Source organism: Rosa rugosa, chromosome 6, assembly GCF_958449725.1.
Source record: "Rosa rugosa chromosome 6, drRosRugo1.1, whole genome shotgun sequence".
Classification (NCBI taxonomy): domain Eukaryota; kingdom Viridiplantae; phylum Streptophyta; class Magnoliopsida; order Rosales; family Rosaceae; genus Rosa; species Rosa rugosa.
The window spans coordinates 37,330,796-37,348,140 of record NC_084825.1 but is presented as its reverse complement, the minus strand read 5'-3'; the positions used below and the strand labels follow the sequence as shown (position 1 = coordinate 37,348,140).

The 17,345-nt window shown below is 38.0% G+C and overlaps 3 protein-coding genes across 4 annotated transcripts; all 3 read right to left on the bottom strand.

Moving 5' to 3' along the window:
* LOC133717212 (pollen-specific leucine-rich repeat extensin-like protein 3) lies at nucleotides 1-3,296 on the bottom strand. Its single transcript, XM_062143887.1, has 9 exons — nucleotides 3,065-3,296; nucleotides 2,531-2,552; nucleotides 2,349-2,405; nucleotides 2,169-2,250; nucleotides 1,952-2,047; nucleotides 1,720-1,844; nucleotides 1,599-1,617; nucleotides 772-1,392; nucleotides 1-466 (listed from the first exon to the last, which is right to left on the bottom strand). The coding sequence occupies exons 1-8, from the start codon at nucleotides 3,159-3,161 to the stop codon at nucleotides 844-846; spliced, it is 1,047 nt and encodes a 348-aa protein (XP_061999871.1). The 5' UTR covers nucleotides 3,162-3,296; the 3' UTR covers nucleotides 1-466; nucleotides 772-843.
* Nucleotides 3,297-4,372: 1,076 nt separating this feature from the next.
* LOC133716040 (uncharacterized) lies at nucleotides 4,373-7,070 on the bottom strand. Of its 2 annotated transcripts, none has more exons than XM_062142777.1 (8): nucleotides 6,810-7,070; nucleotides 5,781-5,802; nucleotides 5,605-5,661; nucleotides 5,313-5,394; nucleotides 5,107-5,202; nucleotides 4,879-5,003; nucleotides 4,762-4,780; nucleotides 4,373-4,572 (listed from the first exon to the last, which is right to left on the bottom strand). In XM_062142777.1, exons 1-8 carry the CDS (start codon nucleotides 6,907-6,909, stop codon nucleotides 4,519-4,521), a joined length of 555 nt encoding a protein of 184 aa, XP_061998761.1. In that variant the 5' UTR covers nucleotides 6,910-7,070; the 3' UTR covers nucleotides 4,373-4,518. The 2 variants fall into 2 exon arrangements, with proteins under 2 accessions (XP_061998761.1, XP_061998760.1); XM_062142776.1 differs by having other exon boundaries at nucleotides 4,373-4,561; nucleotides 6,810-7,069.
* Nucleotides 7,071-10,414: 3,344 nt separating this feature from the next.
* On the bottom strand, nucleotides 10,415-12,960 carry LOC133716720 (zinc finger BED domain-containing protein RICESLEEPER 2-like). The gene is made up of 3 exons (XM_062143392.1): nucleotides 12,104-12,960; nucleotides 10,661-11,901; nucleotides 10,415-10,566 (listed from the first exon to the last, which is right to left on the bottom strand). Exons 1-3 carry the CDS (start codon nucleotides 12,958-12,960, stop codon nucleotides 10,415-10,417), a joined length of 2,250 nt encoding a protein of 749 aa, XP_061999376.1.
* Nucleotides 12,961-17,345: the final 4,385 nt, after the last annotated feature.

Sequence of the window (17,345 nt, the reverse complement as noted above, 5' to 3'; positions counted from 1 at the left end):
TTCGGGGTAAGATTCTACCTTCAGACTGATAAATAAAACATATAAAGTTACAAAGAGTTATACGATAGATTAACGTATCGGTACAGTAAATGTAGACCAACTTGTTCTAGCAGTATACCAGTTCCGAGTCATATACTATATCGAGATTAGGTTAGCTAGTGTACCAATGCACAGATCCGATCTACCGCTGTAAGAAAATAGTTTACTTAATATACATACATATCGTAGACATACGCATAAAGATACTAATGAGATTTAGAGCATCCATCTGAATTGTTATGATTCTGAAAAGTGTGTGAGGCCATGAGCCCATGACCAGTCATTCACCCAGGACGAAATTGCATCAAAGAAGTTCAGGCAAAGACGTACAATTGAACAAGCAAAGTAAGTTCATGACTGATTCTCCATCTCACGTACCCAGGATACGCTGCTGGCTTCCTAGCTTCAAATAGTAGGTCGCCGGCCACTGGACAGAACATTCACTTTAGAAATCATATATCAAGTTATCAACACCAAAATGCATGGAAAATTGCTTCATTTGACTCACATAAATCATGAAAATTTATAAGATGAGTCGAAGTGATTTCAAGAGCAAAATTTGATAATTCACATAACAGGGTCCTGAAAGAACCATTTGTTCACAGCAAACATGAATTATGCTGATATGTGCTAAACAGCGCCATATAGATGTAAAAACAGACCCATGCTCAAGAAACTAGCATATTGATTTTAGTCATATAGAGACCGGGAGGATCATGATAAAAGCCATACCAATTGGCAGAATCAAATCTCCTGCAAAATCCTTCACTTCCACTAGAATGTATCTCAGTCTGCAACATATCTTCACTTGGGAGGATTGCTGCTAGTCGGAGCAGTTTCAGGGTGTTCTTCATGAGGAGGAAGAGGTGCACTTGGTTCTGCGTGATAGCCAGGAGGAGGTGGAGGAGGTCGTGCAGGAGGATAAGGACCAGATTCTGGACCTGGAACAAAACCCGAGTCTGGACCTTGAGGATAAAGACCTGGTGGTGGACCTGCAGGATAAGCACCTGGTGCTGGCCCTGGAAAATAAGCAGCATGTGGATGATACATATGAGGTAGATATGGTGGATGTTGTGGATGATAAGGAACAGGAGGATATGGATCATGGCCGCCTTTTGAGGACCCGTTCATAGGCTGCCCATATGCCGGAGGATGCATATATCCTGGTGGTTGATGAGGATATCCCATTGGTGGAGGTTGATGATATCCCATTGGTGGAGATCCTTGAGGTGGATATCCGGGGGAAGGAATTGAGTGATCGGCGCGTGACATCTGCTGCGTTGGAGGAGCTGCCATAACTGGCTGTGGAGCATACTTGCCATCTCTTTTGTCCAGTTCAATCTTGTGCTGCGTCTGCATAATAACTCAACAGCCAAATTTGTTTGTTAGCTGAAGAAGTTCGGTCAGGATTGATTCTGTCTGAAATATGGTTGGAGAGTGTTTCAATTTTTCAGAGGATGGCTGGTGTAAGTAGTTCTCAAACCATGTGTATGAGGACTATAAAACCAAAGAAATCAGAGTGATTTTAACATTTGCTTGATCATATGTTAACTGCATACCTGCATGCAAGCACAAACCCTGAAAAAAAAAACAGAAGAAGAACATTTCAAAGAATCAATACAATTATCATGATCGCATCGCCAGACTGAATGTGTGGAAATGGTGAGATGAAGGCCTTACGAGCAATAAACTGTATCAGAAATACAGCCCAGACACTCAGCAATATCACCGAGTTCACTACTTCCTGTTAGGCAAGCAAGCAAGCTGCAAATACATGATATTTGTTTGAGACAGACCATGCATCCCTATAAAAGAAGGCCATGTTGAAGTGAGATATCTGAAATTGGAGGCAGAGAAAGAGCTGCAAACATAAACATAGACACACACAGCGAGGGAAAGAAAGAGGGCTTACAATAATGCAGTTATCACATGGTGTGGTCTTTATATTGAACTCATCTTGTATTAGATAGCGAGTTGAGGAAACTGAAGGTGCAAAGCAACATAAAACCTGAACATAGCAAAGAACGTATCCAAATACACACAGAAGTAACGATTTTAGAAAGACATCATAATAGGGTGCAGAGGAGGGGGTGGTTTGATACTAAAATCCGAATCAGCACAATTAATACCTCACAGCAAAGACAAAATGCAGGGCAGTGTTTCTCTCCACACTTTCCGCTGCATGGCATATATCCTCCACAACATATATACCTATATAATAAATAAGAATCCATAGGTATTCAAGATTTCTTCTCAATTACCGTTGTTAGATGAGAAACATCTAGCTAGAAATGCATGTTATTAGTTACCTTGACATATCATTGTAAATAGCTCGTTTGCGAAGCTTGTAAGAAGCACAATATGGACTGTCATGTAGTAAAGATAAGTTGGATTGCACACCCCAAGGTACAAACCATCAAACCATCAATTTCAGATAAATAGAAGCCAAAACCAACAACCAAAAACTGCATCAGAGAATATCAATGCATACCAGAAAAGCGCAAAGCAACAATCTGCAAAACAAAAGAACAATTTAAGAACAGATCAAATGCACCTGGAAAAATGATAATATCAAAATCCGTTCATATGAAAAGTAATGCCAATGGACTTCAACTTTCCATTCGTTTTAGAAAACGTAACGTTTCTTTTTTCTCTTTCTTTTTCCCACTTGATTAATAAGCATTTCCCTTTCCATTTTCTCATCAGTAACTAAACAACAGTAAATTCTCCATTCGGTTAATCCGTTATCTGCATGGAGCCATATAGCAGAGTAGTTGCTCATATTTTCTCATCGTTTCTTGTCTCCCACGTCTTCTCATAAACCAAACAGATATTAGCAAAATAAAGAATTCCAATGATGATTTAAAGATTAACACATTCCGCCTTCATTTCCTCTCAGATTCTACATTCTTTTAATACATCAAAACCAAAACCAAAATCATTTGGTCCGAAAATTGATCAACCAAACCGCTCCAAACAGTCGCATTGGAAACCAAAAGAAAAATAACGAAATGAACATACTTACAGGCGGGGTCGAAAGTCATGGTGCTCATCAAATCCTTGTGCCATAGATTCCGGTAGTCCTGGCGGACCTTCATTTTCTCCAGGTCGCGCAACCCCATTTTTGTTTCGATCCAGTACTTCAGTCTCTTGGAGAATCAAAAATTTTGAAAACGTTAATTCGACGAGATCGGAATAATGGGAAGGAAGAAGGTGGCGAAATTGATCGAAGTGCCTCGGTCAATATCGCAAGGGTGGTATTATTTGACACATGCTCATATAGGTGAGGAAGTGGGGAGGTGGCGACGTGGGGAAGTGCAATGACGAAAAAGGAAAGGGAGAAATTAGCAAAGAGGGGGGCCAGCTAGGCATCTTCTATGTCTGCACAGGTAATTTGACGGCCTTAAGAATTTACCACGTAGAGTAAGGAGAATATTATTTGAAAGACCAATCGTAGAATTGTGTTGCAAAACTCGTGTTCCCTTGTTTATAGAGTCGGATTGTGATATAAGAATGGAGTCGATTCAAACAAAGATAAAAAATCAGTGATTCAAAGGTTCTCATTTTCTTTTATCACATATCCATTCAAAGCTAGAACAAAAGTTAGCTAGCTCTCGGTTAATCTTGTTCTAAAATTGGTATGTTCAAGTTCAGTATGTGAAGTTCTCTTGTTGAATTGCACTTGACCTCCTCTACTGAATGACTGTCATTTCTCTCGAAAAAGAGTTTGAAACCTTTTATTCTACGAAACCGTAGCAAATTTCCTCTATTAGCATTAACTAATAACCAAAATATCTCAAATTAATCACATGTTCTCACATCTAGTAAGGTAGTTTTCTTAACTCATGTTTGAGGTTTTGGCAGTTCCAGTAGAGCACAACTTTAAGACCAATAGGCTCTCTGTTTGCTTTTAAGGTCTCAAAATAGCTAGTCTTGAAAGTAATCTGAAAATGGTATTTTCATATTTGTTGTTTTCATCTTTATGCACTTGTTATTGTCAAACATCAGGGGCCTTCTATTACAAGCGAGAAACCAGTAGAGAGTAATTTTAAGGAACTTTTTATAATGAGAGGTTAGACAACTACACCTTCCAATTCCATTTAACTAATTTTTCTCTACATTCATGTATTCTTCTGATTCGAAAATTTTACCAACTCCAGAATATGATAGAATGTCTCTTTCAAACATTTCTTCATCCTCGTATACCAAAAGAGTGCAACCCTCGATCTACTGGTTTTCTTTTTCCCACTCTAGCTTTGCTATTTTTTGTTTCACAGTGGAGTCAGGCTAGAGGGGTTGGATTTTCTGACTACTGCTAAGAATTGCTCAGAGGTACGAGAATGGCTACTATTGACAAGTGAATGTAATGCTACATGAATCACATTTATCACAGATGTTCTGAGGGCAAATGGAGGAACTGGCTGATCTATTTACGGGACATGTGCTGCGTCAGAGGAACTCCCATAGCTGGCTGTGGATCTAACTTGTTGTCTCTTTTGTCCATTTCAACTTTGTGCTGGGTCTGCATAACAACTCCATAGAGATATCTATTTGTTACAAAAGGAATTACATGCAAATGACCACAATACCAGTTGCAGTCTAGAACTTCTCATTGAATTAAGAATGCTGGTCTCTGTACGAAGTAGCTAGGGTCCTACATAGGAGAGAACCCGAAGCTCAGGTGCATTTAAAAATTTTCTTGGTTATTAAGTAGTTGCATACCTGAATGCAAGCACAGACCCTGAAAAAATAGAACAAGTCAAAGAATCAGATAAAAGATATGATGAGTTACAGATGGTATGTGCTGAGAAGCTGAGAAGGGGGAGACAAAGGGCTTACGAGCAATAAACTATTTCTGCAATGCAGCCCAATACATCGGCAATATCCCTGATTTCTTCATTTCCAGTTATGCAAGCAAGTATGGAGAATATACATGCAACTTGTTTTAGGATGATCATAAATCCCTACAAGAAAAAGGCAATGTTGAAGTGAAAAGGGTATCTTAAGAAGTGTAGGTAAAGAAACTAAAACTGTAAACACTAACATAGACAGACAAAGAAAGATTACAATGATGCAGTTATCGCATGGAGTCGTCTGTATGTTGAATTCATCTTGTAGTAGATATCGAGTTGAAGAAACAGACGTTCCAAAGCAGCAGCAAACCTGAACCGAACGAATTAATTAAGTATCCAAATATAAAATTAAAAGAATATCGAACACTTCCTTAAATCCATAGTAGACGCATAAATTGGAGCTTCAAATCCATGTAATACCTCAGTGACGAGACAAAATTCAGGGCATTTACTTTCTCCACATTTTCCACTGCATGGAAAATATCCACCACAGCATTTGTACCTGTGACAGAGAAGAAGCAAAAATATATATATGTGAGACTTCATCTCAATCTACTTCAGAAGAGAAATATGAAGCATTTAAAGTTACTGTCTCACAAAATTGGTCAAACGTTTGCCATCCCACATCTTGAATGTTAAGGATGAGTTGAAAAACAACCATCATAGTGAATATGCTTTGGAGAAATGTCTAGGGATGCACGTTGTTAGTTACCTTGTCATATCATCATAAAGAGCTCGTTTCCGTAACATGTAAGAAGCACAATAACCGCTGTGATGTAAAAAAGAACAATTAGAGTGCAAATTGCAATCAACAAACCATCACATTCAGACTTAATTGAAAATAAGGCAACTGCAGCGATGCATCACAGTATATATAATAATGCTTACCAGAAACAAGCAAAGCAACAATCTGCACAAGAAGCAGAACAAAAGAAAATAAAAATTGATGATTAGATTAGATGCAGTTCCAAAAAAAAACTATCAAAATTCATACATCGAAAATAAAGGAAATTGAAGTTTATCCATTTGATATGATAAAGCTTCAGCCGTTCAATCTCTCTTTAATTCATATATTTTCTTACCAATCACATCATTTTCTTTTCCTTCACATTTTTAGTAACCAAAGACAAACTAACTGCTACAACTTAACAAAGAAAGAATATCCAACTGACAGTAAGATGATTGAAGCATCAACATATTCAGCTATCACTCTGTCTTGAATTCCTAAGCGACATTGTTTTCTTTTCCATCACATTGTCTGGAACCAAATGCCAGATAACCGTAAACCCTTAGTGAACTCCAACTAAACATGCATAGTAGCCTCATTTTAATGATGATCAAAGAGTCCACACATTGATCATTCCACTCTCTTGAATTCCTTCATTTTCTCAGCAGCCACATTGTTCCCTTTCCAATTCTCATAAACAAACAGAAAATAACCAATGAACCATAACAAAAAATGAAATCCAGTTAACAGTGGTAGTAGCCTTATTTTCATGATGATCAAAGCATCAACATATTCAGCTTGTATGCCTAATTTTTTTTTTCTTCTACTTCTCCTCCACATTCTCGTAAACCAAACACAAAATATGAAAATAACCAATAAATCTCCCCACAATTACATTCATATCGGCCTGATTTTAATGGTGATCAAGGATCAACACATTCATCCTTTACTCTTTTTTTGGATTCACATTTTCGCAGAACCTACATCTTTTCCTTTCCATACCAAAGAAAGTTAATCCAATCAAACAGTAGTCTTGGCCTCATTTTAATGATGATCACATAATCAACAGATTCAGCCACCTGCATTCTTCAATTTACTTCATTAGTTTCTTTTTCTTTTCCCCCACATTCCCGGAAACCAAACTGAAAACAACAGATAGACCGATTGATGCAATAAAAATCACTACTTACAGCCAGTATCGGCAGTGATGGTGCCCATCAAATCGGTGTGCCATAGATTCTTGTAGTGCTGCCGTTGCTGCATCTTCTCCACATTTTCGTCAAGCCCCATTTTGTTTCAAATGGGGCTTCAAGACGTACGTTTCAAATGGAGCTTCAAGACTTTCAGAGAATGAAGATTAACCTAATAAACGAAATCAGAATGCAAAAGTGGCAGAGGCTCCAGCGAAATTGAACTGTCTGGTTCAAAATCGCAAAGAGTGAAATGCTATAATTATGGGGAGTATATATACGGGAGGCATGGATGGAGGAGACGAGGGTACAATTGTAGACTTTGTGTAGTCCTCCATGTAAAAATACCTGTTTCTGAAAACAACGGATTTTTTTTGGGGTATTTCTAAATATACCTAGCAAAAATCTAAGTATACCCAGCAATACATTTATTTTTAAATATCTTTAATTATGTCTAATTAAACACAATAATTATTCCTAGAATACCCTCATAAAATATACTCAGCAACTGCTCTGCAGACGCGGTTCTACTTGTCAACTTCAACAATTTCAATTCAGCTGTGATCCATTGAACACACTAATATGATACTTTCACATCTTTTTATTACCCAGATCATCGCCGTCATGATTAAGGAGGTCGCTAATATTATTCCTTCAACTGCCTATCGTGGTCTAATTCTGTTTTCTATCTTGATCTCATTCCTTCAAAACTTCATTTACCAATCGAGCCGACATGAGCACAAATAATTAAATTTCCGCAAATTTTTGATGTTTCACTCAAATCAAAATTCAGAGCTTCTCCATCAATTTAATTCAATACAAAAGAGAAAAACAAAATCACTTCGCACTTCATTTTTGTCTAATCTGGGCAAACCATTCAAAGTCCTTATTGATTGAGAAAGCTGCTTTACTTCATTCACTTCACTTTTGATAGTGCTTTTTATTATAAACTTGTCGTTGGGATTGAAAACTTCAAATAGGAACTGGGGGATTGATGGAGATATCGGTCATAAAGAGCTGGGCAGGTTTTGTTTGTCAATTAGTTTCTTTTTGCTGGGTATATCGTTTTCAAGAGGGGGATATTTTGGAGAAATCAGTTTGTTTAATTAAAAGTATTTACAAATAAATATATTTGCTGGGTTTACTTAGATTTTTGCTGGGTACATTTAGAAAGACCTTTTTTTTTTTTGAAATAACGGAGTTCTTAATATAATTTACTAGCAATGTGCCCGCGTTTCTCGCGGGTGATATTATGATGTTAATGGAAAATAGATCGACTAAAAAGAATAGTTGTTATTTATTTTTTAGACATAAAATAATGGTAGTTTGGCTAATTACACTTTTACACTTTTATCTATTTATATTCTATTAACTTAATTTGATAATTATGTTATTAAAATGCATTATAGGTACTTCAAAATTTGGTGAAGTCCTTTGACACCAAAAGAGGGCCTCCATTTATAGTAGTAGTAAAGATATAGTTGTTTTCTTCATATTTATATGAATTGATTATTTTCAAACTTACAAGTCGCCAATTTTCACTAGATTTTAGTAAGTTCATTTTTGGCAATCTTTTCCTTTTGCTTTTTAGTTAAAATTATAATGGCAAAGGATCCAAAATCTCTAGAGTTGAAACCTTAACTTAGGGTTTCGTGCAATTCGGCGGCGACCGACCGTGGTCTGACACCGCTCTAAGCGAGTCAAGGTTGTTTCTGGGTGTCTTACTACATGCATGAAGAGAGGTAGAGTGCGGCGACGGTTGTTTGATGCGGTGGTGGTTGGGCTTTGATTGATTCATGGGTTCTTGGTTGGAGAAGATTGGCCTCGCTCGGAATTTGAATCGATTTGGGGTCGGTGTGTGATTGGTCTGTTGATCGGTGTTAGATCTGGCGCTTTCGTGGTGTCGACGGTTAGGCAAAAGTGGTGTCGCAAAAATCCAGTTGTTCTTTGCCGACCTCGAATGGATTTGGAGATTTTTTGGTTTCGTTCTGGTGGTGGTTGTTCGAGATTGGGTTTTCTGGTCTGCTGGAGTACTCTGATCGGTGCACCATGGGCAGATGGACGAGATGGCCGCCAGAGGTTCTGACGAAAGGGTACGTACTCATTTTGCAACAACCACCTGTACCTTATTAGGTTTTACCATAATAATGGCAGCAACAATACTACTAATAATGCTTCCAAGAAGACCAAGGTAGCTCCAAAGAGGGCTCCTACGGCTAAGAAGAAAAAGGGTTCGTCCTCGAAGCCTAATGACTGTATATACTACTCACTTTTTAATCCATGACGGAGTAAACATAGAAGGACCTATAGTGAAGGAAGAGATCACAAAAAAAATTGCTGTTGAAAATGGTGCTACTACTTCCTCTACTAGTGCACCTACTCAGAAGGAAAAAAAAAAAAAAAAAAAATTCTCCATCCATCACCCAAGGCTGATAATGAGAATAAATTTGCATATGTGGACGTCAATGAAGACAACAATGATGGCAACAGTGAATGCTAGGCCTGGGATCGGTTCTAAAAATGTCATTTTTTGTCGGAACCGGAAAGCCTTTACCGGTTCGGTTAGGATGTTTTTCATTGTGGGAACCGTTTGGGAACCAAACCGTTATGTTCGGTTCGGTTATCAGCTGTTTCCGGTTCCTGTTCATAACAAGAAAAGGCTTGCAATTTTACAATTTCCCAGCCATTCCAGACTCCTACACACTCCAGCAGTCCAGCACATATAAAAATGTTCAATACAAGACAAAATCAATACAGAATGTAGTTTTAAATTTTAATACACCAAAGTTGGAAAGTTCATGAGCTGATTCACTTCAACTCTTACTATCTTCAAGACTTCAACAATGCAGTTAGAACTACATAATGCATTAATGTTTAATGCCTAAAACTCTAAAAGAGTTGATGACATGAAAATGAAACAAAGAGACAGAGAGCTGCTTTAAAACATTTTCCAACTTGCAACTTGATTCTTTCATCCACACTTCCACATAGATAGAGCTGCTTTAAAAGTTGAATCTGCATTAATAAGCAAAAACAACCAGATCAGTCCGACGAGTCCCACAAGGCCACAACACAACCAGATGACCAGATCAATCCCATTTCCAAAAAAGCCAGGCTGCAAAGTGCCAAATTATACATGTGTGTCTGTAAAAGCAATTTTAAATAATCAAATGCATAGCATAACTACCACAAGGTCCACAACAGAGAGTCAAAAACTGCAAAAAAAGCATAAAGAGGCAAACTGCATCAATAATGAACTGAAATCATCTTTTCCAACATCAATACACGAAGGCATAAACTGATATATGTATCATCTTTTCAAACGTCAATACACAACGCAATGTGGAAACTAGAAACTGAAATCAACAAAGCAGAAACTGAAATACTGAATGCATCAAACTGGAAACAACAAAGGCAGATACTGAAATTAACAAGCTGGAAACCAGAAAGGCAGAAAATGAAATGAACAAACTGGAAACCAGAAACTGAAAACAAAGCAGACAGCCGGAAATACAAAAGCAAAGCTAAACTTGCTAAAACTGAAACTGAAATGAACAAACTGAACATATACTTACTGAAATGAAATAGAAACATAATGTAGTACCTTATGCAGTCACTTTGATGGTTCTTGAACTCTTTTTCTTTGACTTAGCTGCATCAGAAGTTGTGGAATTCTTGCTGACCTTACTAGCCTTTGAAGGAATCGATGATGCAGTTGCCTCCTTCTCCTTCCTTTCTCTTTCTTCTTTATCTTGTTCTGCATAACAAATAGTTGAAACACACGGATTTGATCAGAAACTGCAACAAAGGTAAAAGAAAAAGTAAGACACAAACAAATCAAGGAATCACACCTTGTTCCACATCTTCAAACCATTCCATTTCCTCCGGAGTAGGAACATAAGCCAAGCTAGTAATGGAATCTGATTTCAGCCAGTTCTGAAGGCAAATTAATGCCTCAACTGATCTAGGAGTTAAAGAACTCCTGTGAGGATCTATAACCCTCTTTCCGGTGCTAAATGTAGATTCACTTGCCACTGTCGACACTTGGATGGCAAGAACATCTTTGGCTACAGCTTGGAGGTTGGGATATTTAGGGCCATTAAGCTGCCACCATGTTAAAATCTTGAACTCAACTCCTTTGGGAGGCTTCTCAATAGGGTCTAGAAGGTACCTATCAACCTCATTGTTCACCACAACTGCATCACCATGTTCAAGCTCTTTATCCCACTCCTCAAGCATATCTGCCATCTTGCCGGTAACTCTAGTTGAATTGTATCTGCTACTGCCACCAGTTTGGGTCACCTCTGATGATTTGGTTCTTTGTGAACTCTGTGAAGGCAGCGAAGCTGCATACAGATCAGTCAAACTTATCACCAAATCTTTCAATTCAACACTCTTCTTCTTAATTTCTAAATCATCCATGTTCAACATCTTCTTGCACGCATTTTCAAAGTATCTAATCTTATACCTTGGATCCAAAACCAAGGCAACCAACAAGAGTTGGTTAATGTCCTCAAGCTTTCCATAGTATTTTTGGTACTTGGCCCTCATCTTCTGTGCCATCTGAAACAAGATCTTTTGTGTAACATCATGGCTATCCACAGGTTGACAAAACAAATCTTCAATCTCGGCATGGACTGAAATAATATCATGGAAAGCTTTTGGTGAGGTAGGGTGTTTTGTGGCACTAACACTCAATGTTACATTATAAAACACTTTCAAAAACTTCACAAACACCACTGCCTTTGCCCAATCTGCCGCATTAGGTGGTCCAACCCTCTTCCTAGAAGCCCTTCTCCTAATTGCAGACAAATCAACACTGAAATCATCCGGCTCTTCACCATCTTCCTCATCAGCCTCTTCATCTTCATCAAAATAAGACATGTACTTGGTGTCCTCATCATCTTGCAGCCTATCAAATGCCTTTCTAAGCTCTAAAGCTGTATCCAACATAATGTAGGTGGAATTCCACCTTGTTGGAACATCCAACACACAAATCCTCTTGCAATCATCCACCTCTTTTTCAATACAAGACTTGAATGCATCTAATCTTGATGAGCTTGATCTAACATAGCGAACTGCATTTCTTATACTAGACACAGATTTATCCATTAAATGCAGGGCAGACCTCACAATGAGGTTGACTATATGTGCTAAACATCGGACATGCAGATATTTCCCACCAAAAATAACACTCTTTTCCCAATTGTTCATTTTTTTTCCTAATGTAATCTATGGCATGCTTATTTGTAGAAGCATTATCCACAGAAATAGTTAAGACTCTATCGACTGACCAAGCCCTCAAACATGACTCCAAAATTTTTCCGATTGTAACTCCTTGATGATTTGGAATTACACAAAAATTGAGAACTCTCTTGTGCAATTTCCACCCATTATCTATGAAATGGGCAGTTAAGACCATATAGTTGATGTTTTGAAGGGATGTCCAAGTATCGGTTGTCAAGCACACACAATGACTACTTAATTCCATTCTAAGCTCTTCCTTCTTGGACTCATACATTTTCAAAAAAATTTTCACAATAACCTTCCTACAAGGAATTTTCCATTTCGGAATAGCCACCTTATAGAAATACTTAAACCCTGGTCTTTCTATGGCACTAAAGGGCATTTCATCCATCACTATCATAACCGTAGCAGCTTGAATGCAAGCTTCTTGAGTCCACTGCCTAGCTACCAAACTTTCATCCAAATCATCAACAACAAGCTGAGTTTGACCCCCTGCCAATTCATTCCTACCCGGGTATTCCTTGCATATTTGTTCTATGTGTTTAATCAGAGAACTAGTTCCATTACTAGTCGAATTACATGCTAGGTGAGTAGGACAATACTTACATTGTGCTCTTGTGGTGTGCCCAACAATCTGCTCAGTTCCATCAACAATCTCCATAATGGGGTGATCTTCCTTCGTGAAATGTCTCCAAATCCAACTTCTCTCCTTAGACTTCTTTTGTTTCTCAACTTTCTCTGCCCTCTTTCTCTTTGCAGCAACTTTCTTTGTAGCACCTTTCTTCGTGGTGGTATGATGATGCGATTGACCTTCTTCATTTTCTTCTCCTTGCTGTGTTGCAGGTACAATCTCATTTCCAGGACTACCAGTACTTGAATTCGAAGAAATCGAATTTGAAGCCATATGTACTGGGATGATTTGGATGAAGGATGAAGCTAAAAATGGAGAAAATTATGGTAGATATTAATCATATTATGCCGTAGCTGATTACAGGTCTCCATTAACAAATCAGCCTAGCTTAGATTAATTAATCCAAAATGGAGAACTGGGATGATTTCGATTCATTTTACCTGGAAAGCTTTTAACAGCAGAAGATCGATGAGGGAGGGGTTGTTGGCCTGAACCCCAGCAATGGATTCCTGCAGTCCGAGACTCTGAAACAACTGACGAACAGTGATTGCGGCGAGGGAGTCGTTGGTGGCCAAGTAAAGCAGCCACGTCAGCCTGACGTAGTTGAAGCCGAGGGAGGTGATACGCTTGGAGATGGCGTCGAGGGGCTGCTTGCTTAATTAGGGAAGATCAATTTTGACTTCGAAAGCTACATCCGGAATTGGGGATGAACTGAGGACCGACCGAGTAAGGAACAGAAACTGAAGACTGCGGTCGTGTTTGATACTTTGATCGAAGACTCGAAGTCATGGAACATTTAGGTCGAGTTACAAACGAAACAGGCCTGGGCTTAGGGCAATAGGGCTTGAATTACTTGAATATATGGGTTTTTATTTGCCTAGGCCTGCATATCTCGGTTCTGACGGTTTCACTATGTTCAACAACAGACGAACCGGAACCGAACCGTAAACTCCCAACCGGTTCGGCTCTACAAAATTCACATGTTTTTAATAGGAAAAACCGAACCGAACCTCCGGTTCCGGTCCGATTCGGTCCGGTTCCACCGGTTCTCGGTGCTAAAGTCCCAGGCCTAGTGAATGCAACCGAAAGAGGATGATGGAGCCTATGAAGGCTAAATCCTAATCATCTCTATTTCCAGCTGAACCCAGAGGTGGCAAACAGGCCGCTAAGCCCGAGCACGGCAAAAGTCATGCACTTTTAAAATAGGGAATGCTACACTTGCCGATTGCAATCAATTGAACTACTTATTGTTAAAAAGTTATCATATATAGTCTTACCTTTTGGCCATTTTGAGTTGGGTGGTTCTAGTTAGACATCCAAATATGCTATTTGGACCTCCCATACTTAGTATGCATCTAATTTACTTTTTAGAATACTTGAAAAACTAAGTAGACCTCCTTATTTTTACCAAAACATCCTTGAATATGAGATACAACAATCTGTTACTCTACTTTTTATCTATATTTTCAACCACGAGAAGAAGAATGAATCAAAATCACATGATATTGCTCTCTCTAAATCAAAGTTAGAGGGTTGGTTTTCGATCTTGATATATATGTTGCTGGAATTCCTTTGAATTTGTCAAAAGAAGGATTTCAAGGGTTTTGGGTTGGAAGATCGAGTAATAACTATATCATAATATTCAATTAATTTAGTTTAAGGAAATTCCAAATCAGATTATTTTGAATTTACTTTTGTATTAAATGATGGGTCATCTATAGTATTTATTATTTTTACTGTTTTAGGTAAATTATAAAACTATATAGGCAGTATAAGGAAATTCCAGAAAAAAAAAACAATTTAATTGAATGTTATATTTGGGGAAGGTAAGAAGAGATTTTTTTTTTCTTTTCATTTTTCTCTCTTTGTCCTTATTTGTCTTTTCATATGACTTGACAAAGTCTACTAATAATTAAAATAAGTTAGAGGTCCAAAAATTAAATTTGGAAGTCCAACTAGAACTACCATTTTGAGTTCAATCAACTTCCCTCCTACAACTCCAATTACGGTGATGCACTGATGCCTTTATTCTTTAAATTTTTTCGGTTTCCATTTGCATGGTAAACTTTTTTGTTTGGTAAGAGACCTTCCTTAATGTTATGATTGGGACAACGTTTTGAAATGAGTTTGAAAGTATGTTACAATTTTTAGTTTCCTAGTCTATTTGGGATTATTTTCTTGATTTCAAATTTTTACCAATTGAGCAGGTACACCACAGGTTAACAGAAGCCAAGCTAAATCGTGCAAGTAGTTTCATGTCAGATACAGCTTAAGCCTCTCTCAAGATATGTATTCAGTTTGTCCCCTCCAACTTCGGGGCAAACATCAGTTTGGTCTCCGATTTTTTTTTTTTTAATCACGATTGTCCATGCACTTTCAATTTCCATCACCAAAATCTAAATTTCAAAATTACCTCCATTTGTGATGCCACAAGCTGACTTGGCACCGATATGAGGGCCCACTTTTCTGATTTTGAACCCCAAGAAGGGCAAAATAAACATTTCCAATTTTTATATTTTATTTTAATTTTAATAGCATATAATTATTAATAAGAATATAAAAAGTAATAAAATTAATCCAAAATAGTCAAAATAGATTAATGAACCCAAAGAACATATTATGAACGTCTAAGCCCACAGAACAGATTATGAACCTAAATAAGAAACCATAGAACACCGATATTGATCATGCCTATTACTTTAAGCAAATTGCTTTGTTCATCATATCCCCTATTTTTCGATCAATTCCAGTAACCTTAAACATTCAACAGACCAGATCCTCATATCTAAATTGTAGCTGCTCTCTCTATCTCAATGAATGTGAGAAATCTACCAGCAAATGACAAAAAAAGCATTATGCAATGGAGCCCAGAATGTGATCAGAAACCGAAATTGGGGGAAGAAAGAAACACCTAACCAAAGGATTTGAACCCAAATTCAAAATGATTGGTTGTGAAGCAAATATAACTCGCAGTCTTATTGGATGAATAGGAAAATTCAAACCAGCGACTTGAGAGAGATAAAGAACACCAAAACCAAAATTGAAACTCAAGTCAGTATGGCTAATCATACCAAAATTAAATTGGGCAATTGTTCCCATAACTGAGAGCTCCATTCCCGAAAGGTTGTAATAAAACTAGTAAAGTTACCACCGCCATAACCGCCGCCTTTTCCTCTTTCCATTGATTCCCAAATCGTACCAACAATCCAATTCCAATTTACCCAGTTCAGCTTCAAATCCAATTTTACCTTATACCCAACTCTTATTTCTTCTCTAAATTGACTGAAGGTTGATCATTTTTCAGTCGGGGTTTCAAATTCAAAGCACCCAATACACATTAGCTCACAATCCTCAAAACCCAATTCAGATCAGTGACATGTTATGCTCATCTTCATCAGGATCGAAGGAGAATGATGAGAGTATCGACTCTTACATAAAAGAAGGGTACCATGCTGGGATTTTGAGTAGGAGAAGAAATCAGAGGAGGAAGGACCTCTCGCTTCCAGGAAGCTGATGGTGTCGTCCTCGTTGCCCTTCATCTCTACCTTCTTCCCCAGACGATCGTTCAGCACCACTTCGATCATCTTCGATTCTTCTTCGAAAGTCCTTTTTGAGGGCCTGGTTGGGAGGAGCATTTCAGGGCTTTTTGATCAGCGGTAGGTATTTCGGAATTGGGATTAGCGGAGGTGGAAACGGCGTTGGGATTTGGGTCGTTTGGGAGAGGAGAGGAGATTGAAGATGATATTTTTTTTTTTTTGGATACGGATTGAAGTACCTCATCTTCTTGTGAAAATGTCTATTTTGCCCTTCTTATGGGCCATGCTATCGGTGACAACTCAGCTTGTGATATCATGATTAATTTTTTTTTAATCATGAACGATCGTGATTAAAAAAAAATTAGGACCAAACTTATGTTTTCCCCAAAATTGAAGGGGGCAAATTGAAGAATGAACAACAGACATCTATAGTTCTGTCAAATTCTCTATGTAACTGTTTATCTTTTTCACTCTGCAGATTTCGGGAACAGAGTGCTATCATATTCTCATATTCTCTGCACTCTTTGCAATCTCACCGGTAAGGTCGGCTTTTCATTCTCCTCTTCATATCTCTGCAATCTCACTATCCTTCTTTTCTTCCACTCTCATACTCTCATATTTCTCTTTCAAACTCAGAAAGATGAATGGTGATGGTTCAAAGGAGTCTTCTAAAGAAGTGTCTGTAAGGCCACTTAACCAACCTGAGAGTTTTGTAGAGCAAAGTTCGGATTGCAAAGATGTAAACACATCAGATGAAGAAAGAGAAGACCACAATCTGATGGCAGTGATGATGATGATATAAACTATAAGCATCTAACCACCGACCAGGTTAATTATGTCATTATGAGTATGAAATTCAAATCCGTTGATGAAGCAAAGAAATTTTCTTCAAATTACTTGCTCGCTATGGGCTTTGGCTATAGATTGGATAGTTTGGGACTTGGCCCAGGTGATCGCATAACAAGGAGACAATCTTATGCTTTGAGGCAGGGGTGAGAGCAGAGAAGTGGTTACGGATAAAGGATAGGGTCCGTAGTCCAAAAAGAGTCACTCGATAGGGTTGCAAGACAAAGTTCCAAGTGAACTATTCCAAAATATTAAGAGTGTATGTCGTAAAACATT